The sequence below is a fragment of the Zalophus californianus genome, chromosome 3, assembly GCF_009762305.2.
Source record: "Zalophus californianus isolate mZalCal1 chromosome 3, mZalCal1.pri.v2, whole genome shotgun sequence".
Taxonomy (NCBI): Eukaryota; Metazoa; Chordata; class Mammalia; order Carnivora; family Otariidae; genus Zalophus; species Zalophus californianus.
Genome location: NC_045597.1, coordinates 92,828,413 through 92,849,323, shown reverse-complemented (window position 1 = coordinate 92,849,323; position 20,911 = coordinate 92,828,413). Strand labels below are relative to the sequence as shown.

The 20,911-nt window shown below is 54.2% G+C and overlaps 1 protein-coding gene and 1 pseudogene across 1 annotated transcript in view; one reads left to right on the top strand and one right to left on the bottom strand.

Moving 5' to 3' along the window:
* The window catches only part of GLI2 (GLI family zinc finger 2), a 251,180-nt gene extending 235,900 nt beyond the window's left edge, over positions 1–15,280 (top strand). Inside the window, exons 11-15 of the mRNA XM_035726928.1 lie at positions 1,025–1,174; positions 5,125–5,289; positions 7,500–7,781; positions 9,400–9,736; positions 11,039–15,280. Coding sequence (XP_035582821.1) covers positions 1,025–1,174; positions 5,125–5,289; positions 7,500–7,781; positions 9,400–9,736; positions 11,039–13,491 — 3,387 coding nt within the window. The 3' untranslated portion in view covers positions 13,492–15,280. The remainder of the gene's footprint in view (positions 1–1,024; positions 1,175–5,124; positions 5,290–7,499; positions 7,782–9,399; positions 9,737–11,038) is intronic.
* Positions 6,305–6,658, bottom strand: LOC113920981 (annotated as a pseudogene).
* Positions 15,281–20,911: the final 5,631 nt, after the last annotated feature.

Here is a 20,911-nt window from a genome sequence, read left to right as displayed (position 1 = left end):
ATACCCCTGCTCCAGTGAGTGTTGCAGCCTTCAGTGAAATAATCAAAGCAAGTGACTAAAATCCAAAGGGTCTACCCAGGGCAGCTTGCTCTGTTCCCTTTCTGTCAAAGGGCCTGTTGCTCCATATCAAGGGAGAAACTACTCAAGGCGACACACATGTGATGAGCCTGAGGCAGAAGCTGGAAGGTATGAGGGCGGGGACCGGGGAAAAGAAGAAAGTCAGTGTCCCATTCCCAGGCCAGGGCAGTGCTGCCTGGGATGCATCCTGAGGACCCCTCCTCCATGAAAGGCTTCTTGTCCTTGCCCTTCCCAGCTTCGCCTGAGGTGGCCCCGCTGGCCCTGGGATGCAGGGCTCCCCGGGCCATGCCTCGAGATCAGTCGTGCTGTCTTTGGCTGACCTGCTTTCCCTTCCTGGGCCATTGTGTGCCAGGGGACAGCCTCAAACAGTGCCCAGAGCCCAGCATCAAGGTCAGAATCGAGCTCCGCCTACCCTTGCTGCCTGGGCCCTGCCCAGGCCACCTATCGATCTGGGCCTCGGTGAAAAGGGGTGGAGCCATCACCTCATAGGCTGCTGTCAAAAGTAGAGATGAGGATGCTTTTATGTTTCCATTATGGTAAAAAGTGTTATTCAGGAATTCCTGGGACAATAGGGGCAAGCTTGGGAGAAGCTTCCCATGCACCAACCATGTGCATGTCAGCCTCGCTACAGTTCATTAGTGCCTACTCTTTGCAGCCCAGGAGCATCATCATCCCGACCAGAGCCCGGAGCCCAGCCTGGGGTGAGCGGGATGCCCTTGCCCATCACGGATGGTCACTTTGATCATTGTCTAATTGGGGAATGCCGCTGAGATGAATAGCACACAGTAGATCTGCAGTTAGTGGCAGCTAACGAGAGCTGTTGAGGAGGTGTGGCCTGGCACACAGGCGGTGGTCTTGTCGGGCGAGGGGGGTCTGCACGTCGGAGGAGGGGTCCTCAGGGGCGGGTGGCCGGGCTCACGGCCGTCCATGTGCTTCTTCCCGGCAGCACATCAACAATGAGCACATCCACGGGGAGAAGAAGGAGTTTGTGTGCCGTTGGCAGGCCTGCACGCGCGAGCAGAAGCCCTTCAAGGCGCAGTACATGCTGGTGGTGCACATGCGCCGGCACACGGGCGAGAAGCCGCACAAGTGCACGGTGAGTGGAGCTTCCCGTGCCCCACACTCCCCCCGTGTTGTCCGGAGCTTCCGGTGCGGCCCTTTCCCCCTTCTGGGTCTCCGGAGGACAGCCGCGCCCGTGGCTGATGTGGGCTGTGATGGGCGTGGCTGGCCATGGGGAAACGTGGGTTGAACAGGCCACAGCAGCATCTCGGGGACCCACCTCCAAAATGTGTTGTCGTCTGTGCTCCTGCCCTGGGCCTTCTGTCCCGTGGGGGATTCTTGAGTCCCCCCATCTGTCTGTTCCCCAGAGCTCTGATGGACTCGGACGGTGCGTGCATCTCGGTAACTGCAGTGGGGATGTGCTGGTGGCTCTGTAGTTGTGTCTGTGTGTCCATGAGCCCCACGGTACAGCTATACCCCTGCAGTTCCCTCGGCTGGCAGACCCCAGACACAGGTGCCAGCCCAGTAGCACCCCCTAGCCTGCCCCTCCCAGCCCCTCTACACACAGAGAGAAAAGCTTCGCTGACCAGTCAGAGCTGGAGCAACATCCCTTTGGTTGAATTTCTTTATTTTTTGTATTTCTTTTTTAATTTTTATTTTATTTAAGATTTTATTTATTGCAGAGAGAGAGAGAATGGGCAGGGAGAAGGGGCAGAGGGAGAAGCCTACTCTCTGCAGAGCAGGGAGCCCGATACAGGGCTCCACCCCAGGACCCTGGCATCATGACCCGAGCCGAAGGCAGACGCTTAACCAACTGAGCCACCCAGGTGGCCTGAATTTCTTTTTTTAACGTAGACACAAAAATAAGACCTTTTAGACAGTTTCCCTTGAGATGTCAACAGAATCTGTGGCTGTGATTGGCAAGACCTTTTTTTAACACACAACTGCTCCCTCTTTAAAAGGGCCACTGCTGGACCAGTGATGCACTGATGTGGTTGCAGCTAAAGCCTCTGGGAACTCTCCGTGAATTACCTTATTTTATAATTCTGAGATAGACATTTTGTTCTCATTTTAGTATCTCTCAAATCAGGCTGTCTTAAAATTGGTGTGACCGGGATTCAACGAAATATGCTACCTTTGTCGGCAAGTTTTTTTTAATTGAGATAAAATTCACATGCTGTAAAGTTCACCGTTTAAAAAATGTACAAGTCAGTGATTTTCAATATGTTCACTAAATTGTGCAACCATCACCAATAGCTAATTTCAGAACATTGTCATCACCCCCAAAAGAAACCCCAGACCTGTTTGCAATCACTCCCTGCCCTCTTCCCCCCTACTCCCTAACACTAACTCCCTAACTAATCTGCTTCCCTGTCTCTATGAATTCCAGATAATTCGTTCAAACAGAATCACGTGATGGACAGCGTTTGTGTTTGGCTTTGTTCACTCAGCATGTTTTCAAGGTTCATCCATGTCATAGCATCTATCGATACCTTGTTTCTGCTTGTGGCTAAGCAACAGTCCATTGTATGGATAGATCTTACTATTTTTATCCATTTACCCAGTTGATGGATATTTGCATTGCTTTCGCTTTTTGGCTATTATGAAAAATGCTGCTCTGGACATTAGTGTACAAGTTTTCAATTCTCTTGTGTTTGTACCTAGAGTAGAATTGCTGGGTCCTATGGTAACTCTGTGTTCAACTTTTTGAGGACCAGCCAGACTGCTTTCCAAAAAGGCTGCACCATTTTACATTCCCACCAGCAATATGTGAGGGTTCTGATTTCTCCACGTCCTTGCTAACACTTGCTAACTTGTCTTTTGATGACAGTCATCTTAGGGGATGTGAAGTCACATCTCATTGTGGTTTTGATTAGCGATTCCCTAATGACTGATGATGTTGAACATCTTTTCATGAGTTTAGTAATCATTTGTATACCTTCTTTGGAGAAAGGTCTACTCAAGTATTTTGCCCATTTTTTAAATTGAGTTACTTGTCTCTACTGTTGGGTTGTAGTAATTCTAAACCCTTATCAGATATATGACTTCCCAGTAGTTTCTCCCATTCTGTGGGTTTCTTTTCATTTTCTTGATAGTTTCCTTTGAAGCATCAAAGTCTTTAATTTTGATGAAGTCCAACTTTTTAACTGCTGGTGCTTTTGGTATCATATCTAAGAAACCATTGCTTAATCTATGGTCACAAAAATTTACCCCTATGTTTTCTTCTGTGAGTTTTATAGTTTATAAATATATAATCTTATACACACACACACACACACACACACACACACACACACACACACACATATGGTTTTATAGGGTAGCTCTACCATTTAGGTCTTGAATCCATTTTGAGTCCATTGGGTATACAGTGTGAGGTAGGGGTCCAGCTTCATTCTTTTTGCATGTCGCTGTCCTAGTTGTTCTGATGCATTTGTTGAAGAGACTGTTCTTTCCCCATTGAATGGCCTTAACATCGTTATTGAAAATCACCTGACCCTAATATATGAGTTTATTTCTAAACTCTCACTTCTAGTCCATTGATCTCTATGTCTGTCGTTATGGTAGCACCACACACAGTCTTGATTCCTGTAGTTTTATAGTAAATTTTGAAATTGGGAGTGTCAGTTCTTCAAATTTGTCCTCCTCTTGCAAGATTATTTTGGCTCTTCTGGGTCCTTTGCAGCAAGTTATTTTTGTAACATTCTGAGTTATAGCAAACCATAGCCCTATGGTACGAGCTGTGAGTTGAAGAAACAGATCAATGTACCAGATATACTCAGACTGGTCAGGAAAAAAGGGGAGGATGCAAACAGTGTGCCAGTTTCTACTGGGGTCACTCTGAGGGCAATTTTCATAGGAACATTAGATGCTATTGCAGTATCTTGGGAATAGGTTTAGATCCTCCTACAGTGATCCATCCTTCCCTCCTCTCTCCCTCCTTCTCTGCCACTCTTTCTTGCTCCCTCCTTCCTTCCTTTCCAAAAATGCTTCTTGAGTGCCAAAAAAAATTTTTTCATCTGATATTAAATACTAGGAACACAAAAATGAACATGATCCAGAAGGTACCTGTTCTCTTGGAGCTTGTTTCCTATGGGAAGGCCAGATAACAAAATGATGAAGATTATGAAGTGTGGTAGGAAGTATAAAGCAAAAAAGGTAGTCTTATGATTAAGAAGATCAGAGAAATTCTTTTAGAGGAACTACCTTAAGACATTGAGAGGGAATGAGCCAGGCCAGAATCCGGCTAGGGTTCTAGCCAGAGAGTACTATGTGTGCAGAGGCTCCATGCGGGGAAGAACTTAGTGGGGCCATGGAACTGAAAGGCGACCAGCATGACCAGAGCGAAGGTGAGGCCAGTTCACTCAAGGATTTGGAGAACACTGGATTGGATTGGATTGGATTGGATTGGATTGGATTGGATTGAAGTAGGCTCCATGTCCAGCATGGAGCCCAATATGGGGCTTGAACTCACAACCCTGAGATCAAGACCTGACTGAGATCAAGAGTTGGCCATTTAACCAACTGAGCCACCCAGATGCCCCTGGATTTTATTCTCAGCACGTTTTAATGCACACAAACATTCTAATCAAGGAGTAGCCCTGGAAACAGTTAAAAGAGTATTTTCAAAAAGTTTTTAATGATACGGGAAGATTCTCACCATGTACCATTGATTTTAACAAACAGAATATGTAACTAAATACATGATATATTCCCAGTTTGGGTTTTTAAACATTTGGGATGAACTACAAAGTCCCCAGAGAGAGACTTACCTGGATGTTGGCAGAGGCTGTCCCTGGGCAGCTGATGGTTTTCATTTCTCTTTTTGCACTTTTCCATCCTTTCCAAGTTTTTTAGAGTGGTCTTATGTTGTTTTATAGTCAGAAAGCAAGGTGGACATTATTGTTGAAACACACACTCCTGGGTGCACCTGCGGGGTGCAGCGGACGGGGGTTCTGGGGAGGAGGCAGCCGGGGCAGCCCCTGAGTTCGGGTTCCCCGTGTTGGATCTGGGGCACTCTCACTGACCGAACCCACCTTTTCCCAGTTCGAGGGCTGCTCGAAGGCCTACTCTCGCCTGGAGAACCTGAAGACTCACCTGCGGTCCCACACTGGGGAGAAACCATACGTGTGTGAGCATGAGGGTTGCAACAAGGCCTTCTCCAATGCCTCAGACCGCGCCAAGCATCAGAACCGCACCCACTCCAACGAGGTACCCGGCCAGGGTGTGCACAGCGCATGCACGTGGGGCCCCATCGACATGTGCATAAATGCATCACCCCATGGCTTCTAGTAGGCCGTCAGGTACCTAGGTGCCTGATGCCCTTCGCCCCCTCCGCAGCCTACTATCTGAGCTCAGCACGCATCGGCAGGCCCCTGCCCCTCCACCCCGCGCAGCTGGCAACGACATGCTGTAACCGCTACTGCTGTCTGAGTGACCGGAGCTGTCAGCCCCCCACTGATAGGGCACAGAGCAGCCTTTGTCTCCCTAGGTAGCCAGAGCCCCTGGCAGGGCTGACAGAGCCCAGGGAGAGAAGTCTGCTGTATCTGCCTCCCAGTCCAGGCCCAGACATTCAACTGCTTTTGCTCGGGTAGACTCAGGAAGGAACGTTTCTAAAAGCTTAGCTACATTTTAGATCCCAAGAGGATTTCCTGGTAGGAAATCAGAGGAATTCCCAAAGGAATCTAAGTCCTTCAGGGTCTCTACAGACAAGAGCTAGCCTTGGAGAGGGGTGTGTTTATGTATGTGTGTGGATGTTTCCGTGTATGTGGATGTATGTGTGTATGTATTTTTTTTTCAGCTTGGTGGTTTCCTCTTTATTGATGTGCCTCCTACCCTCCGCCCCCCACAATTTCAGTCCCTTCCATCTACCCCCAAAAAAGAAGGTAGTGAAAGGAAGGGAATGTTGGCGTTCTGAGCCCCTTGGGCAGTTAGAAAGGGAACAGAAACCAAAACAATCACTGGATGTGACAGAGATTGACAATTGAGAAGTCTAAAGCAGAGTGGGAAAGGTGGTAAGAGCAAGGGGAGAAAGGAGAGGTCCAAGAGGCCACCTCCCCCATGAGCCCTCCTGCTTAGAGGGGCTGGAGGAGAGCCTCAAACATTAGGAAGTGCAGGTCCTATAGAAGGGATGTGGTGGTTGAGCCCCGAGGAGGAGTAGGTCAAGGAAGGGGGGGGCCACCTCTCTCTTTGTAGAACAGGAGCCCCCACCTCAGGGGGAGCAGCTTCACAGACCGTAGACACTTTCCTCACTGTAGGTGATGGATAGAAAGAAGTCCTCTATATGGTGTTCCTGGTATAGCTGACCCACTGTGGCACTGGTGGGTGGAATGACATTGTTGACAAAGAAAAACAAGGCATCCTCAGCTTGGAGATGAATGCGTTTCCGGATCAAGAAGTAGAACTGACCAACTGTGAGATCAGAAGGCACCAGATCTTTCTTTTTGTCCAGGTCTCCTATCTGAGCTTTGGGAGCCTTTTCTACTGTCACCGGAACCTGGCCCGGGTATTTCTTTCAGATCTTCTCGCCCTCAGAGCGGCATTTCTCAAACGGATGCCCCTCTTTATACATGAACTTCATCCTCCCGGGAACCAGGCTGGACCGGGGCTGGGCTGAGGGAACCTGGGGTGGGGAACCAGGACAGGCGGTGGCGACGGTGCTAACGTGTGGGTGGACTCAGCGGAGTGATCCCGGGACTTGCGCCCAGTATGTGCGGTTGTATTATGTGGGTCTGTGTGGATGCATATTTGTAGGATGTGTGTTATGCACTTGTGCACATGTACATGTGTATATGCATGTGTGCGTGTATGGTGTGTCTGCGTGGACATGTGTTATGTGTGAACATGTGTGGAGGGGTACAGGGGAGTGTGTCTACATGTAGATGTGGGGTATGTGTGTGTGTGTGTGTGTGTGTGTGTGTGTGTGTGTGTGTGTGAACTCAGGACTGAGGTTCAGAAACCCTGGGTTTTCGTCCCATTCCTAAGTGGCTTTGAACCAGTTTCTTTGCCTCTGTGAACCTGTTTTTCCTCATCAGAGAGATCAGGGTGTTAATGCTGTCTCATGGGTATTACAAAGTAATACACTCCTACTGATATCAAAAATCCCAGTGCCCTGGTCCCTGCGGAGGCGGCATTACAATCACACCAAGCTCTGGGTCCCTACCACCTCCAGAGTCTCTGATCTATGTCCCCAGCTTGTGATGAGGGCTTCCTCAGCCATGTGCTGACCCACATGAAGAGATGGCAGATCAGACCAGTGGGGCTGAGCTCCTGCAGGCCCTGGAGCTGGCATGCCTCCATCCAGGGTGCCCTGAGGTCCAGCACCTTCTGACTATGCCAGCCAAAGGACGTGGCATGGCTTTGGGAGAATGTGGAGTGCCCCCACTCAGAGTCTCCTAACATAGGCTTGCTCCTCTCCCCAGAAACCCTATATCTGCAAGATCCCAGGCTGCACCAAGCGATACACGGACCCCAGCTCTCTCCGGAAGCACGTGAAAACAGTACACGGCCCGGATGCTCACGTCACCAAGAAGCAGCGCAATGACGTGCACCTCCGCGCCGCCCTGCTCAAGGAGAACGGGGACAATGAAGCCAGCGCCGAGCCCGGCGGCCGGGGCTCCGAGGAGAGTGCCGAGGCCAGCAGCACCAGCCAGGCCATGGAGGACTGCCTACACGTCAAAGCCATCAAGACCGAGAGCTCCGGGGTAAGCAGAGCTGGGCAGTGGAGGCCCCAGTGCATGCCTCCCAACCCCCAGGAGATCAAGCCCAGCAGCATGAGGGCCCAGAGCCCCAACTGCAGCTGGGGGCTCTGCCTCGGTGTCCCCCCGCAAGCGCACGATGATGTCTTCCTCTCTCCAGCTCGACTTCCCTCCCTTCACGACCTTGGGCCTCTCATAGAACCTGTCTTGTGCCAGGTCCCATTCTTCTGGGCAGGGCCATGGGCCGCGGGGATGCCTGCCCCCACGCGGTCAGTCTGTGGGTGGTTCCTGGGGTCTGCCTTTCCAACCAGCACGCGAGCGCTAGTGTTGGTCCCCTCCCCTCTGTCCTGTCTCTGCGTCCTTGCCCCTTGGCCTCCACTCCTTTTGTTCTAACCACCTGTTCTTTGTCTCCGCCTCTTTTTCTCGACTGTACCTCCCCTAAGGATAGACGGTACTGAGGTGAGCAGAGAAGCCCGGCCGGGGTGTGGGCGGGCTGGCACGCTGAGGGCGGGCTGGGGTGCTGGTCCAGGCCTGCTGCCTGGGTGCAGACTGACGTGTCAGTCCAGACCCCTTGGGAGCCCGGTAAAGTGGGTTTGGATCAGTAGGCACCAGGCACTGCAGGCGGAACCCCTGGGACAGATACAGGCTGGTGGGGCAGGAGTGAAGCTGGCAGATACAGGAGCGAACTGTGGGGACCAAGCCTCCACGAGGGACAGGGCTGAGTGGAGGCGTGAGTTCAGGGCACAGAGGAGGGAAGGACCAGCCGACGGAGGGTCGGTGCCAACGTGAGAAATGCAGGTCATGCCACGGCAGAAGGAAGCATTGGCACTGAAAATTCCAGAAAAGTCTAGAAGTTGGGGGCATGTGGCCTGGGAAGGAGCCCACAGGGGCTGTATCTGAAGTGAGCCTCAGCCACACTCAGATCCCAGGTCCCAGTCGAGGCAGCCCAGGTTGTGTGGAGTCCTGCATTGTACACACGAGCCATGAACTCTCTGCCTCCCTCCGTTTCGACCCAGAATGGGGACGGGTTTGGGGTGGCCCTTCAGGCAAGGGCTTGCATCCAGCAGGTCCACCCTCCCTGGTCTTCCTGGCCTTTCTGACAACCTGCCTCTGGCCTGTTGAGAAGGCACCAGGTCAGCAGATCTCCACTGTGTCTTGCTTCATTACATGGCACGTCCCTGTTGTTGGGAATGTTGAGCCGCCCTCTTTGATGTCAACTTCATGCAGCCGTGGCTGCCTCTGTGGGGCACAGACTCAAAGTGTCCCCGCACGCTGAAAGGGAGCTCTGGCCCAGACGCTGGCTGGGGGAACTGAGTGGCAGGAAGCAGCGTAATGTGGGGCTGTCCGTTCCCCGGGCACCTTCTGCCTTACCGGAGGCTTTCCATCTAGCCACTGACACTGTCCCAGAGGCAGCTCAGGTGCATCTTCTAGTTGGGGAAACTGAGGTTCAGAGAAGTGAGGTGACTGGGCCACCTGCTGTAGATAGTGATGCTCAGAAGCTCCTCTGCATGGCAGCCTCCTTCCCGAGTGTGCAAGGGCATAGCGTGTGTGCGGGCAGGGGCACAGGCCCAGGGGGTTTCTCGCACCCTCTGACCCTGTGCCTTCTCACCACACCCCCCTGTAGCTGTGTCAGTCCAGCCCCGGGGCCCAGTCGTCCTGCAGCAGTGAGCCCTCTCCCCTGGGCAGTGCCCCCAACAATGACAGTGGCGTGGAGATGCCGGGGACAGGGCCCGGGAGCCTGGGAGACCTGACGGCTCTGGATGACACGCCCCCGGGGGCCGACGCCTCAGCCCTGGCCGCTCCCTCTGCTGGTGGCCTGCAGCTGCGCAAACATATGACCGCCATGCACCGGTTGGAGCAGCTCAAGAAGGAGAAGCTCAAGTCACTCAAGGATTCCTGCTCTTGGGCCGGGCCGGCTCCGCACACCCGGAGCACCAAGCTGCCTCCCCTCCCGGGAAGTGGTGAGTGGAGAGCCCGGGCGTGCAGGCAGGGGCGGGACAGGGCCTGGGGCAAGCACCCACTAGGTTCACCTCTATTGAGCGCCATGTGCCGTCTCACCGGTTGCCCACAATAGGATAGATCTTCCCAGCCCATTGCATAGATAAGGAAAATGAGGCTTAGAGAGGTCAAAGTGCCCCACTCAGCTCAGTGGCAGAGCTGAGTGAGACTCCGCCCAGGCCCAGGTGGCTCCAAGCCCGTGCTTTTTCAGCTACACCATGCCTCAGCTCTGGGCGCTGTGGCAAAGGCCCTAGGGAGGAGAGCACTATAATCCCAGTCCCTGTGGTTAGAAGGCCATGCCAAGAGATGCACACTGGCCCGGGGGAGGAGCCGGGGAGTGAGGACAGAGCTCGGGCTGGAGCTGGGCAGAGGAGGGAGACAGCACATCAGCTGGGGAAGAACAGGGAGGACTTTATGCACGAGACAGCCTCGGGACATGCTGGCCAGGCCTTGAGCTGCATGGTGTCCTCAGGAGCATTTCCTGAGTGCCGACTCGGGGCCGGGCAGTGAGCTGGGCCCACAGCCCTTGTGGTGGACACTGAGATGCACCACCCAGGTCTCCCTCGAAGGGAGGCTTTGTTGCCCCAGCTGTTGCGGGAATTGCAGGCACATGGCCTTCCACTCTCCGCCTCATACAGAAATCGCCTGGGTTGCAGACAGCTGCCTTACCCGAGGTCACCCCTTCCCGGGGTGGCCCCCATCCGGTGACTGATCACGGCAGGAGTGTAAGGCCATTCAAGGCCCAGAGCTCCCTGTGACATCAGCTGTCGTGGGGTCTGCGTGGCCGCACACTTCTCTGCCCGCCCCTCCCCGCATTCTGGCGCCTACACTCCCTTCCATGCATGTGCATCTCAGGGGGCTGCCTATAAACCCAGCCCCTGGGGAGCCAGCCTGGCCACAGCCAGGCCCAGATGGTGAAGGTGCAGGGAGGCAGTGGCCAGGGCCCTCCCGGGCTCTCAATAACCGCCTCTTGTGGAGAGGCACATTTTATCTACAGCTGGAGAAACTAAGGTTCCGACAGAATGAGAATTCAAGGCCCGCCAAGCAATGGCAGCTAAAATTGGAATCAGGCCTCCCGACTCCCACTGGGCCATCATTTATTCACTTGCTGTCCCCCCTTCCCTCCTTTCATTTAGAAGTCACTAGTTGAGCGCCTGCTGTGTGCCGGGCCTGGTAGGAGGGTCCAGCAGCCGCAGGCTCAGCTCGGTCAAAGGCAGAGCAGCCGCGCCCTGTCCGCGGCCGCTGACCCCTCTCCTCTCCCGCAGGCTCCATCCTGGAAAACCTCGGCGGCTGCGGTGGGGGCGGCGGGCCGGCGGGGCTACTGCCCAACCCGCGGCTGTCCGAGCTGTCTGCGAGCGAGGTCACCATGCTGAGCCACCTGCAGGAGCGCCGCGACAGCTCCACCAGCACGGTCAGCTCCGCCTACACCGTGAGCCGCCGCTCCTCCGGCATCTCCCCCTACTTCTCCAGCCGCCGCTCCAGCGAGGCGTCGCCCCTGGGCGCCGGCCGCCCCCACAACGCCAGCTCGGCCGACTCCTACGATCCGATCTCCACCGACGCGTCGCGGCGCTCGAGCGAGGCCAGCCAGTGCAGCGGCGGCGGCAGCGGCGGCGGCGGCGGCGCGGGGCCGCTCAGCCTCACGCCGGCGCAGCAGTACAGCCTGCGGGCCAAGTACGCCGCGGCCACCGGCGGGCCGCCCCCGACCCCGCTGCCCGGCTTGGAGCGCGCGAGCCTGCGGACCAGGCTGGCGCCGCCCGTCCCCTGCCCCCGCCCGCTGGGGCCGCGGCGGGGCAGCGACGGGCCGGCCCACGGCCACGCGGGGCCAGCGCCCGCCTTCCCCCACGAGGCGCCTGGCGGCGGGGCGCGGCGGGCCAGCGACCCGGTGAGGCGGCCCGACGCCCTGGCCGCCCCGCGGGTGCAGCGCTTCCACAGCGCCCACGACGTGAACCCGACCCCGCTGCCGCCCTGCGCCGACAGGCGAGGCCTCCGCCTGCCCGGCCTCGCGAGCGCCGACGGCGGCCTGGCCCGCGGCGCCTACTCGCCCCGGCCTCCCAGCATCAGCGAACACGTGGCCATGGAGGCCTTGGCGGCGGGGGCGGACGGCGCGGGGCCTGAGATCGGCCTCGTGCTGCCCGACGACGACCTCGTGCTGCCCGACGACGTGGTGCAGTACATCAAGGCTCACGCCGGCGGGACCCTGGACGACAGCCCCCCGCAGGCCTATCCCCCGGAAAGCACCTGCTTCTCTGAGAACCCCAAACTGCCCAGCCCGGGGCTGCACGGCCAGCGCAGGATGGTGGCTGCGGACTCCAACGTGGGCCCTGCCGCCCCGGTGCTGGGAGGCTGCCCGCTGGGCTACGCGGCTCCCCCCAGCCTGAACAAAAACAGCATGCCGGTGCAGTGGAATGAGGTGAGCTCCGGCACCATGGACACCCTGGCCAGCCAGGGGAAGCCTTTGCCCTTTCCGCAGGGCAACCTGGCTGTGGCACAGCAGAAGCCGGCCTTCGGCCAGTACCCAGGCTATAGTCCGCAAGGTCTGCCGCTGAGCCCCGGGGCCCTGGACACCGCCCAGCAGGCACACTTTCAGCCCTGCGGGGGCGGCCCCTCCATGCCTCGGGTAAATTATATGCAGCAGCTGCGGCAGCCTGGGACAGGTGGGCAGTGTCCCAATATGACAACCACCGGGAGCCCCCACACCAACTATGGGCAAGCCCACCCCCAGCTGAGCCCCAGTACCATGGGTGGGGCCCTGAACCAGTACCCCCCATCCTGCAGCAACATGGCAGCCAAGCCAGTCCACCTGGGGCTCCCCCAGCAAATGGAAGTTGCTCCCGAAGCCACCATGATGGGAGGCAACCGCAGGGAACTCGGAATCCCCAATACCGCGGTGGCTGGGATGCCACCCCTTCACTCTACCCAGAGCTACCCACAGCAGAGCCATCACCTGGTGACCCCCATGAGCCAGGAGGGCTACCGCCAGGGCCCCAACCTTCTGCCTTCCCAGCCACCCGGCTTCATGGAGCCCCAGCAGGGCGCCATGGGGGTGGCTGGATCCAGCTTTGGCCTAGTGCAACCCCGGCCACCTGCTGAGCCCAGTCCTGCTGGCTGCCACCGAGGGGTGCGGGCTGGGCTACAGCTGGCCTATGCCAGGGCCACCAGCCACGCCATGGCTGCTGTGTCGGCCAACCAGGAGATGGCAGATGGGCCCAAAGGAGCGATGGGCAACATGGTGTCCCGGCCTCCTCAGCCACCCCCACAGGACACGGCCGGGGCCCAGGACCACAGCATGCTCTACTACTACGGCCAGATCCACATGTACGAACAGAACGGAGGCCTGGAGAACCACGTGGGCTGCCAGGTCATGCGGCCCCAGCCACCGCAGCCACAGGCCTGCCCAGACAGCATCCAGCCCCAGCCCTTGCCCTCGCCCGGGGTCAACCAGGTGTCCAGTACTGTGGACTCCCAGCTCCTGGAGGCCCCCCAGATAGATTTCGATGCCATCATGGATGATGGCGATCACTCGAGCCTGCTCTCGGGTGCCCTAAGTCCCAGCCTCCTCCACAGCCTCTCCCAGAGCTCTTCCTGCCTCACCACCCCCCGGAACTCCCTGACTCTGCCCTCCATCCCCACGGGCATCAGCAACATGGCTGTTGGGGACATGAGCTCCATGCTCACCAGCCTGGCCGAGGAGAGCAAGTTCCTGAACATGATGACCTAAGGCCCCAGCTCCTGGCCCTCAGTGGACTCGGAGGAAGCATCATTTCCCAGAGCGTGGGGCTTCCGTCAATTTTGTCTTTTTCCAAAAAAGTATTAACTAGGTCTGAGGGAGTGTTGCCAGTGGTCAGTTCAGACTACAAATGCTTTAAGGGCAGGTTTGTGTGCATCCTGTCTGGTCTTCTTTTGGGTTATTTTTCAGAACACTGAAAAAAGTCTCAATGGGAAAGGCAAGGTAGAAATGAAAAACTCGTTTGCACAGTGCTTCCCAGGCTTTGGTGTTTATAGGACCAAGTTGTTCTAGCGTCTTCACCTCTGTCATTTGGCTAATGAGGGATCCCGTTGGCCAAGGGCTTTCCAAGTACACGAGGAAAGAAGGTAGAGGGAACCACATTTGGGTTTGAATCTGAAAGCCATACTGGATATTCCAATCCAGGAAAATAAGCTTCTCATTCCCGTACCTGCGAGGTAAAAGAATTCTTCTATGAAGCTTACTTCTTGAGGCCTCTAACATCCCCCATGCTGCAGAGGAAGAAAAAAGATTTTTACCTGGATGATTTGGAAGCACATCCTGATTCCAGGTTTGGTAGCGCCGGCACGTCTGCCCCCACAAAGCCGAGTTTGCCACTGGCAGGCTGTCCAAATGCATATGAATGGATAAAGTATGGAAGGATTGCCAGAGAAGAAAAGAAAAATTGTAGTCCTTGGGGCAAGCCCAGAAGCTGCCCTGACTTCTCCAGACCGTGTTTACAGTGCTCATGCATGTCGAATGTAGCCTTTCCTGGAAAGAACACTTAACTTCTAAATACCTCGGGGCTGCTGGAGCTGCTGTGGGTTAGGGATGGACCCAGGTGAGCCAAAGCCTGGCACGGGGCCTCGAGAAATTGGGAGAGCACCAGGGACCCAGCCTCAGGCCCCCCTGGAGACCACCCGTAAGAAGAGGAAGTCGTATGTTTACCCAATCCTGTTTCTCCAGTGCACTGTCCACCCACTTTACCATGGAAAAGCCCAGGACTTGACAGCAGCCTCTGCCCGGGCTACCCCCGGGCTGTGTTGTCTGCTCACCCGCAGTCCAGTGGTCTGGGCCGAGACACAGCATGCAGTCCCGGGACCTTCTGGATTCCCTTCCCTTGGTCCTCCTGCTCATTCTGCAAAGTACGATGACCTGCATGGTGTTTTTGGTGGGGGTGGGAGGGTGACAGGGTTGATTCTTGGGACTCTTGAGGGACCATCACTGAATTTTCCTGTTCGGTGTGACCCAGCCCCACCCGGAAATGGAATTTGGAACTGGCATCAGAAGACATCGCTCCTGAACGTACTGTCGGGTGACTTGATGCCTCCTCCCCACCACACACACGTACACACACCGCACACATTCCCAGCGTTGAATTTGTGGTGACCTTGCCAAAACCAACCGCACCACGAGCCTGATACTGTGACCCTGGCCTCAACCAGGACAGGGCCAAAACCTTACCTGGGCCCTCCGCATCCCAGAACATCAGATGCTTTGTTAGGGTCCAAAGACAAAGCCAATGCCAGATAACAGCCCTGGGACGCCTCCGAGGGTCTGGGCTCTGTGGTGGTTTTCATTCGTTCCCTGCGCTAGGATTTCGCCAGCCATTCCCAGCCTTTGTATAGTCTGTACAGAAGGCGTCATCCCTGGAAATACTGTAGGTGAATCAGCCAGCCAAATTTATATCTCCAAAATATTTAGCTTTTTCTACATGCTATGAATTGAGATGACACGCTCAACTTGTAAATAAGTCTTTTTGTACATTAAAAAAGTAATTTTTTCATAATTTATTTTGTCTATCTGCTTCAATCCTTGACAGTAGTTAATGAGAACCTGAGCAGTAAATTTGGTGCATTTGAACAGAAACTAGGCTGTATTTTTTCACAACAGTGTCAAAATTGACTGTCCCGCCTTCGCCGGGAAATGTTTAATGCTGAGGCATTTACTGGCTGTTTTGTTTGTTGTCTCTGGGGGCGAGGGGCAGGCAGGGTTTGACGATTTACGGTGAATATCCGGTGGTTGTTCCTGGCGAGCCGATCTGAACATCTAAGTTGGTTTGTCGAGAACCTTGTGTACCAGACCCAGGTATATCCCCAAGCACTCCTCGGGTCAGGATCCCCTCTCTGATGGGTAATTTGATGAACGCTCTTAAGTCAGGGTGGAGGTCAGGGGAGAAGATGGACCCCTGTGCTCTGGTGCTGGCAAAAGGAGAAAGGACAGCCAGATGGAGCTGCCTGATCCCCAGCAGCCAGCCTGGGGCGGAGGGGCCCACGGGGAGCGGCCATGAGCTGTAACTCTGAGCCCTAGGAGGTGGCCCTGGCAAGCACACAGGGAGCGCCCAGGTCTAACAAGCCAGCAGTCAGTCATTAGCAGTGATGAGGCCACTACACGGAACCTCGGGGCCAGTGAGTAGGACACACAGACTGAGATGGTTTCTGGCACAGGAGAACAGAGGGGAGGGCCTGAGACTGTGTTGGAGGGGCTAGAAGTCCCTTTCTGTAGGGCCAGGCACCCTGGGCCCCTGAACCCCTTCCTCTCCATGAGAAAAACCTTGGCACCTGCCTCAGAGTGTCCGGGGCCAAAGCCATGGAGAAGGCATTCGGCTCTGCAGCGGGTGACCAAGTGCACTGAGGCACGTAAGAAACCCCCAGGGAAAACAACTTAGCAGCAGGTTTCCTTTCCGCAGGGCACCCCAAAAGTCTTCCCTGTGTGTCTGGCCATAGTTTCCTGCTGGAAAGACTTACAGCTGGAGTCACACTTCGGGGCCTCACTCCTCAGCGAGGAAGACTCACTTAGCTGATGGCACCCTCAGGAGGAGGAACCGAGCCTAGCTGCCGGCGCCCTATGTCTGCCGCCTTCAAAGCTTATCTTCAGGCGTTGTTCCTCCTCTGCCTCACCACATGGTAAGTCTCTGGAAGCAGCTCTGCCCTGCTTTGGGGGCAGAGGGAGGCCACAAATTTTTCAGTGCTCCCTGAGACTTGATGAGTCACGGTATTAAGAAGCCCATCCTGGCCCCATGGCCCCATCAGCTAACCACGGCCACAGTCGTGCTGCGTACCAATATCCACGAAGCTTCAGCACGATAAACCTCTACTGAACTTCTGAATCTGGGCCAACTGAGGGTTGGCTGATCCAGGTTGGGCTGGGCGGGGCATCTCTGGGGGCCGCTAATCCGGTCAGCTGGGCTGGAGCAGTGACTCTCCTCTTGCTCCCACGGCCGGGATGCTGGCCTGGCCATTGCCTTCTCACAGTGACAGCTCAAGCACAAGAGAAAAAAGCAGAAAAATGAGGTCCTCTTTAGGTGTCCACTCAAAACCATGGAACACCTCATTCTTCTGGCCAAAGCAACTCACGTGGCCAAACCCATCATCGGTGATGTTGGAAAGTGCTTTCCTCCTATGGAAGGGAGAGGGAGAGAGTAAATATTTCTCAACGATCTATAATCCACCACAGTCTGCCCTCATAAAGACTGCGATGCATGTCCCTCCCACGTGTAGAATATACTCACCCCAGACCCCCAGAAGTCTGTGCACTCGATTGTCAGGCTCAAAGCCAAGGATCTTGTGATCAACACCTGTTGTGGATGGGGCTTTTCTTGACCCAGAGACTTAGGAACTAGAAAGAAGCTCTCAGCCCACCATGCGTATGTGCATCACAACATACAGCGGTGGCACAGAGTTAGATTCGCTGTGGTTACCACTCCCATCTGGGTCATTGGGCCACTGTATCTGAAACCCTGCTGAGCAAGTGGAATTTCCTTGAATGGCTCCCCAGTCCATTGTGCTCCATGGCCCTGGCTTCCTCCACTGGGGCGATCTTCCCTTTGACTCAACCCTTCAGCTTCTGGAGAGGGCATTGAGAAGCATGCCCTCCGTGAAGGTGCAGTAACTCTTCAACCTCTTTCTGCCTGCAGGAAGTTAGGAGCCTGCGGTCCTTTACGTTTCCAGCCCCTTCCATCTCCTTTAGGCCATGCATTTGCCCACTCAGCTCTCTCAAACGTTGTGGGTTTTCTGCATATTTGATTCCAGTCCACTCTGTGCCAAAAGCCTCACCCACATCCCTTCAGTGACACGCCTCGTCCTATGTTTGGTGACTGGGACCTCACACCATACTATGTGGGGCCATGCCCTGACTGAAAGACTATTCTAGAACCACCTTATTCCTTTCCAGGACTGTAAAAACAAAGAGCATTAGAATTAAGGGCACATCCTTGACTTTGTCTTTACTCTGAGGCTGTCCTTCACTGGAACTGCCAGGATTCTGTATCTGCCCCCACCCCCAAGCCAAATCTGAAGCTGAAGGTCTCTTAGTGGCTGGAGAGACTGTAGATGAAAAATAACTTCATTTTTCAAATCCTGCTTTAAACTGGCCAGTGCCGTTCTGAACCCATCTTTCACTTGTAGTACCTTATCATTTACAGCTCAAAAAAGCTCATGTTTACAGTCTTCTGCCTGGAAACCAGCCTTCCAAATTCCACAAATTCATAGGAACGTTTTCTCCCTCCCAAACTAGCATAGGCAATAATCTTACCAAATATCTCTTCACCACATGGCACCCAGGTCACCATTTTTCTGGCCATTTTTCCAACCTCTTCTAAATTTCCGCACTGTCCAGTTCCAAACCTACACTACATATTTTTGGACTTGGTTACAGCAGTCTCCCATTTATGTACCAATTTCTGAATAAGCTAACCATGGCCCAAAAATCCTGTCTAACAAAACCCACAAAAGCCCCGAAGCATAAAACAAGCAGTCACTTAGCTAAGAAGTCTGCGCATCAGCCCAGGGGGATTTACCTCGGCTGGGCTCACCGACGCAGCTCAGCTCCACTCCTGGGCCCCCTCCCCTGGAGCCAGAGCCTTGCTTGGACATCTACTGGCGATGGCACAAGTACCCAAGGGCAAACAAAAATGTAGGAGGCCTCTTAAGGTCTTGGCTTGGAACAGGAAGCAAGTCACATGACTGAGCCCCGAATCAGTGGAAGAGGGAAGAATATGCCTCCTGTAGAATAACAGCAGGCAGGTATCCTAACAATAACCCAACCTATCATGTCTCACTAGCTCTGATCATAACAAGATTTAACACCGTAGCCTCCATCTGTCTCCTGAGTCTGTATCTCAGTTGGTTCTAAACTCAAAAAGGGAAGACAGTGGGGTCATCAGCTGGAACTTTGTAACCAATGATGTGCCAAAGCCAGCTCTGGAGCCTCTTAAGTGCATCTCTCCCCAGCTCTGCCGCTGACTTCATATTGATAACTTAAAGTTGGCTGTGTTGGGAGAATTTACGCCATGGAGATCAGCAAACACTACAACTTTGGGCTTCCCCATCCTGTCCCCCAGAGAGACATTATTAAACATTTGCCAGTGTATCTGTTAGCATACTCAAGTACTGTGAGTTGTCAATAGCCTGATATGTCCTGGGGTCTTTTCTAAGTATATACGGCAACAAAACCCATTTCGTGGCGACTGTATGAGTCCAGAGTGCCATGAGCATGGTTACCTTGGTCATCTAGTTTAGTGGCTTTCAAACCTTAAAAGTCATGCAAACACTGGGGCACCTGGGTGGCTCAGTTGGTTAAGTGTCTGCCTTGGGCTCAGGTCCTGATCTCCGGGTCCTGGGATGGAGCCCCGCGTCGGGCTCCCTGCTCAGAGGGGGTCTGCTTCTCCCTCTCCCTCCTCCTCCACCCGTGCTTGTGCTCTCTCGCTCTCTTTCTCTAACTCAAATAAATAAAATCTTTAAAAAAAAAGTCAAGCAAACATTGTTCACTTGAAATTGGCTGTGTAAAGCAAAGGACACAGTTAAAAGTGGAGTTCATCCGGCCGAAGTTGGGAACAGGAGATCCAGAACCCACACACATTCCACATCTCCCCTCCCAGCATCCCCTGCACCCAACCAGCAGCAGCATAGCTGTGGGTCCACAGAGTAGAGTTTGGAAACCAAATATCGAGCTCGGGACCAAATTAGCTGAGGCCCAGAAAAGTTGTGAGCAAGTTATAAAAGAATTTAAACCCCTGTTTCTAGAATCCCAGAAGCCAGTTGGGTGCCCCTGCCGTCTGTGAGCTCTTCGAGGGCAGGCGCTATGCCCAATCTACCTGGTCTCCTGTGTCCAGCACATGGAAACCCATTCTGCTGAGTTTGTTTCCAAATTAGGTGGTTCTAGAAAGCTTCATGGAGGAGGGGGAAGTGAGGAAAGCTTTGAGAGGTGGGAGGAGTTGGATCTTGAGTGGCCCTTTCAGAACGTATTTATTTATTTATTTTAAAGAGCATTTTTAAAAAAAAATATTTATCTATTTGAGAGAGAGAGAGACAGAGAGAGACAGAGGGAGGGGCAGAGGGAGAGGGGAGAGGAAATCCCAAGCAGACTCCACACTGCATGTGGAGCTAGATGCAGGGCTCGATCCCAGGACGCTGAGATCACAACCTGAGCCAAAACCAAGAGTCGGATGCTTAACCAGCTGAGTCACCCCAGCGCCCCCAGAATGTTTTTAAGCATAAGGCCACATCCACAGAAGTCTACAAGAGAATTCTGAACACAGAGATGAAGCTATGGAAACAAAGGCTGTCCCTAAGAGGTTTTAGGTTTTGTTTTTTATTTTCTGGGTGGGGGTGGTGGGAAGAGGCAAGAAGAGACAGAAAAGGGAGAGGAAGAAGGCTGCAATCTGGCAGGCTGGAGGCTAAGCCTGTACCAAAGATCTGGGGGCAGAGTCTCATGGTAGAACCAATATCTGCCCTGTTACTGTGAGCTGAGGGTCTCTGACGGGCCCTTCCAGCTCCAAAATGCACTCCACTAGCCTTCCAGAAAATGTATCAATCACTAAAGCGTGTTTCCTTTGGGTGCAAGCATTGAGGTCCACTGAAAAAGATGCTAAAGTTGAGCAGGACCTTCAAACCTAATGAATAAAGGAATGAGCCCACAGGAACATCCTAAGCCCTTTCCCAACTCTTTCTGGAACCACCTGGCAATTTCCTGCAACTGGGTGGCCATGGAAGACCCACCTGTGTGGTTGCACACTGGCTTTCTTCCATACCTAAGACCCTTGTTTCTTAACTAGTTCATTTCCAGAAATAGTCTCTGACTCAGGGGTCCTCCGAGGTTCCTGAAAGGTCTTCAGCTTCTTCTTCTTCATCTTCTTCTCCTCCTCCCCGCCCTCCTCTTGCTCTTTCTCCCCCTCCTTTTTTCTTCTTTTTTTACTCTTTCCTTCTCTCTATCTCTCTGTGTCTCTGTCTCTAGCTCTCTCTCAGCTGGTGGACCTGACAGAGAACAAGTGGGTGAGCCTGATGTGAGTTTGGATCTATCACCGCTGCATGGAGCGTCTGTGCAGTGATGTCACACAGAGGAAAGAGTGACCAGCTTCCGGAGGGGGGCAGGCGGGGGCAAAGAAAATCCACATGGTTTAAATGGAAAATAGGAC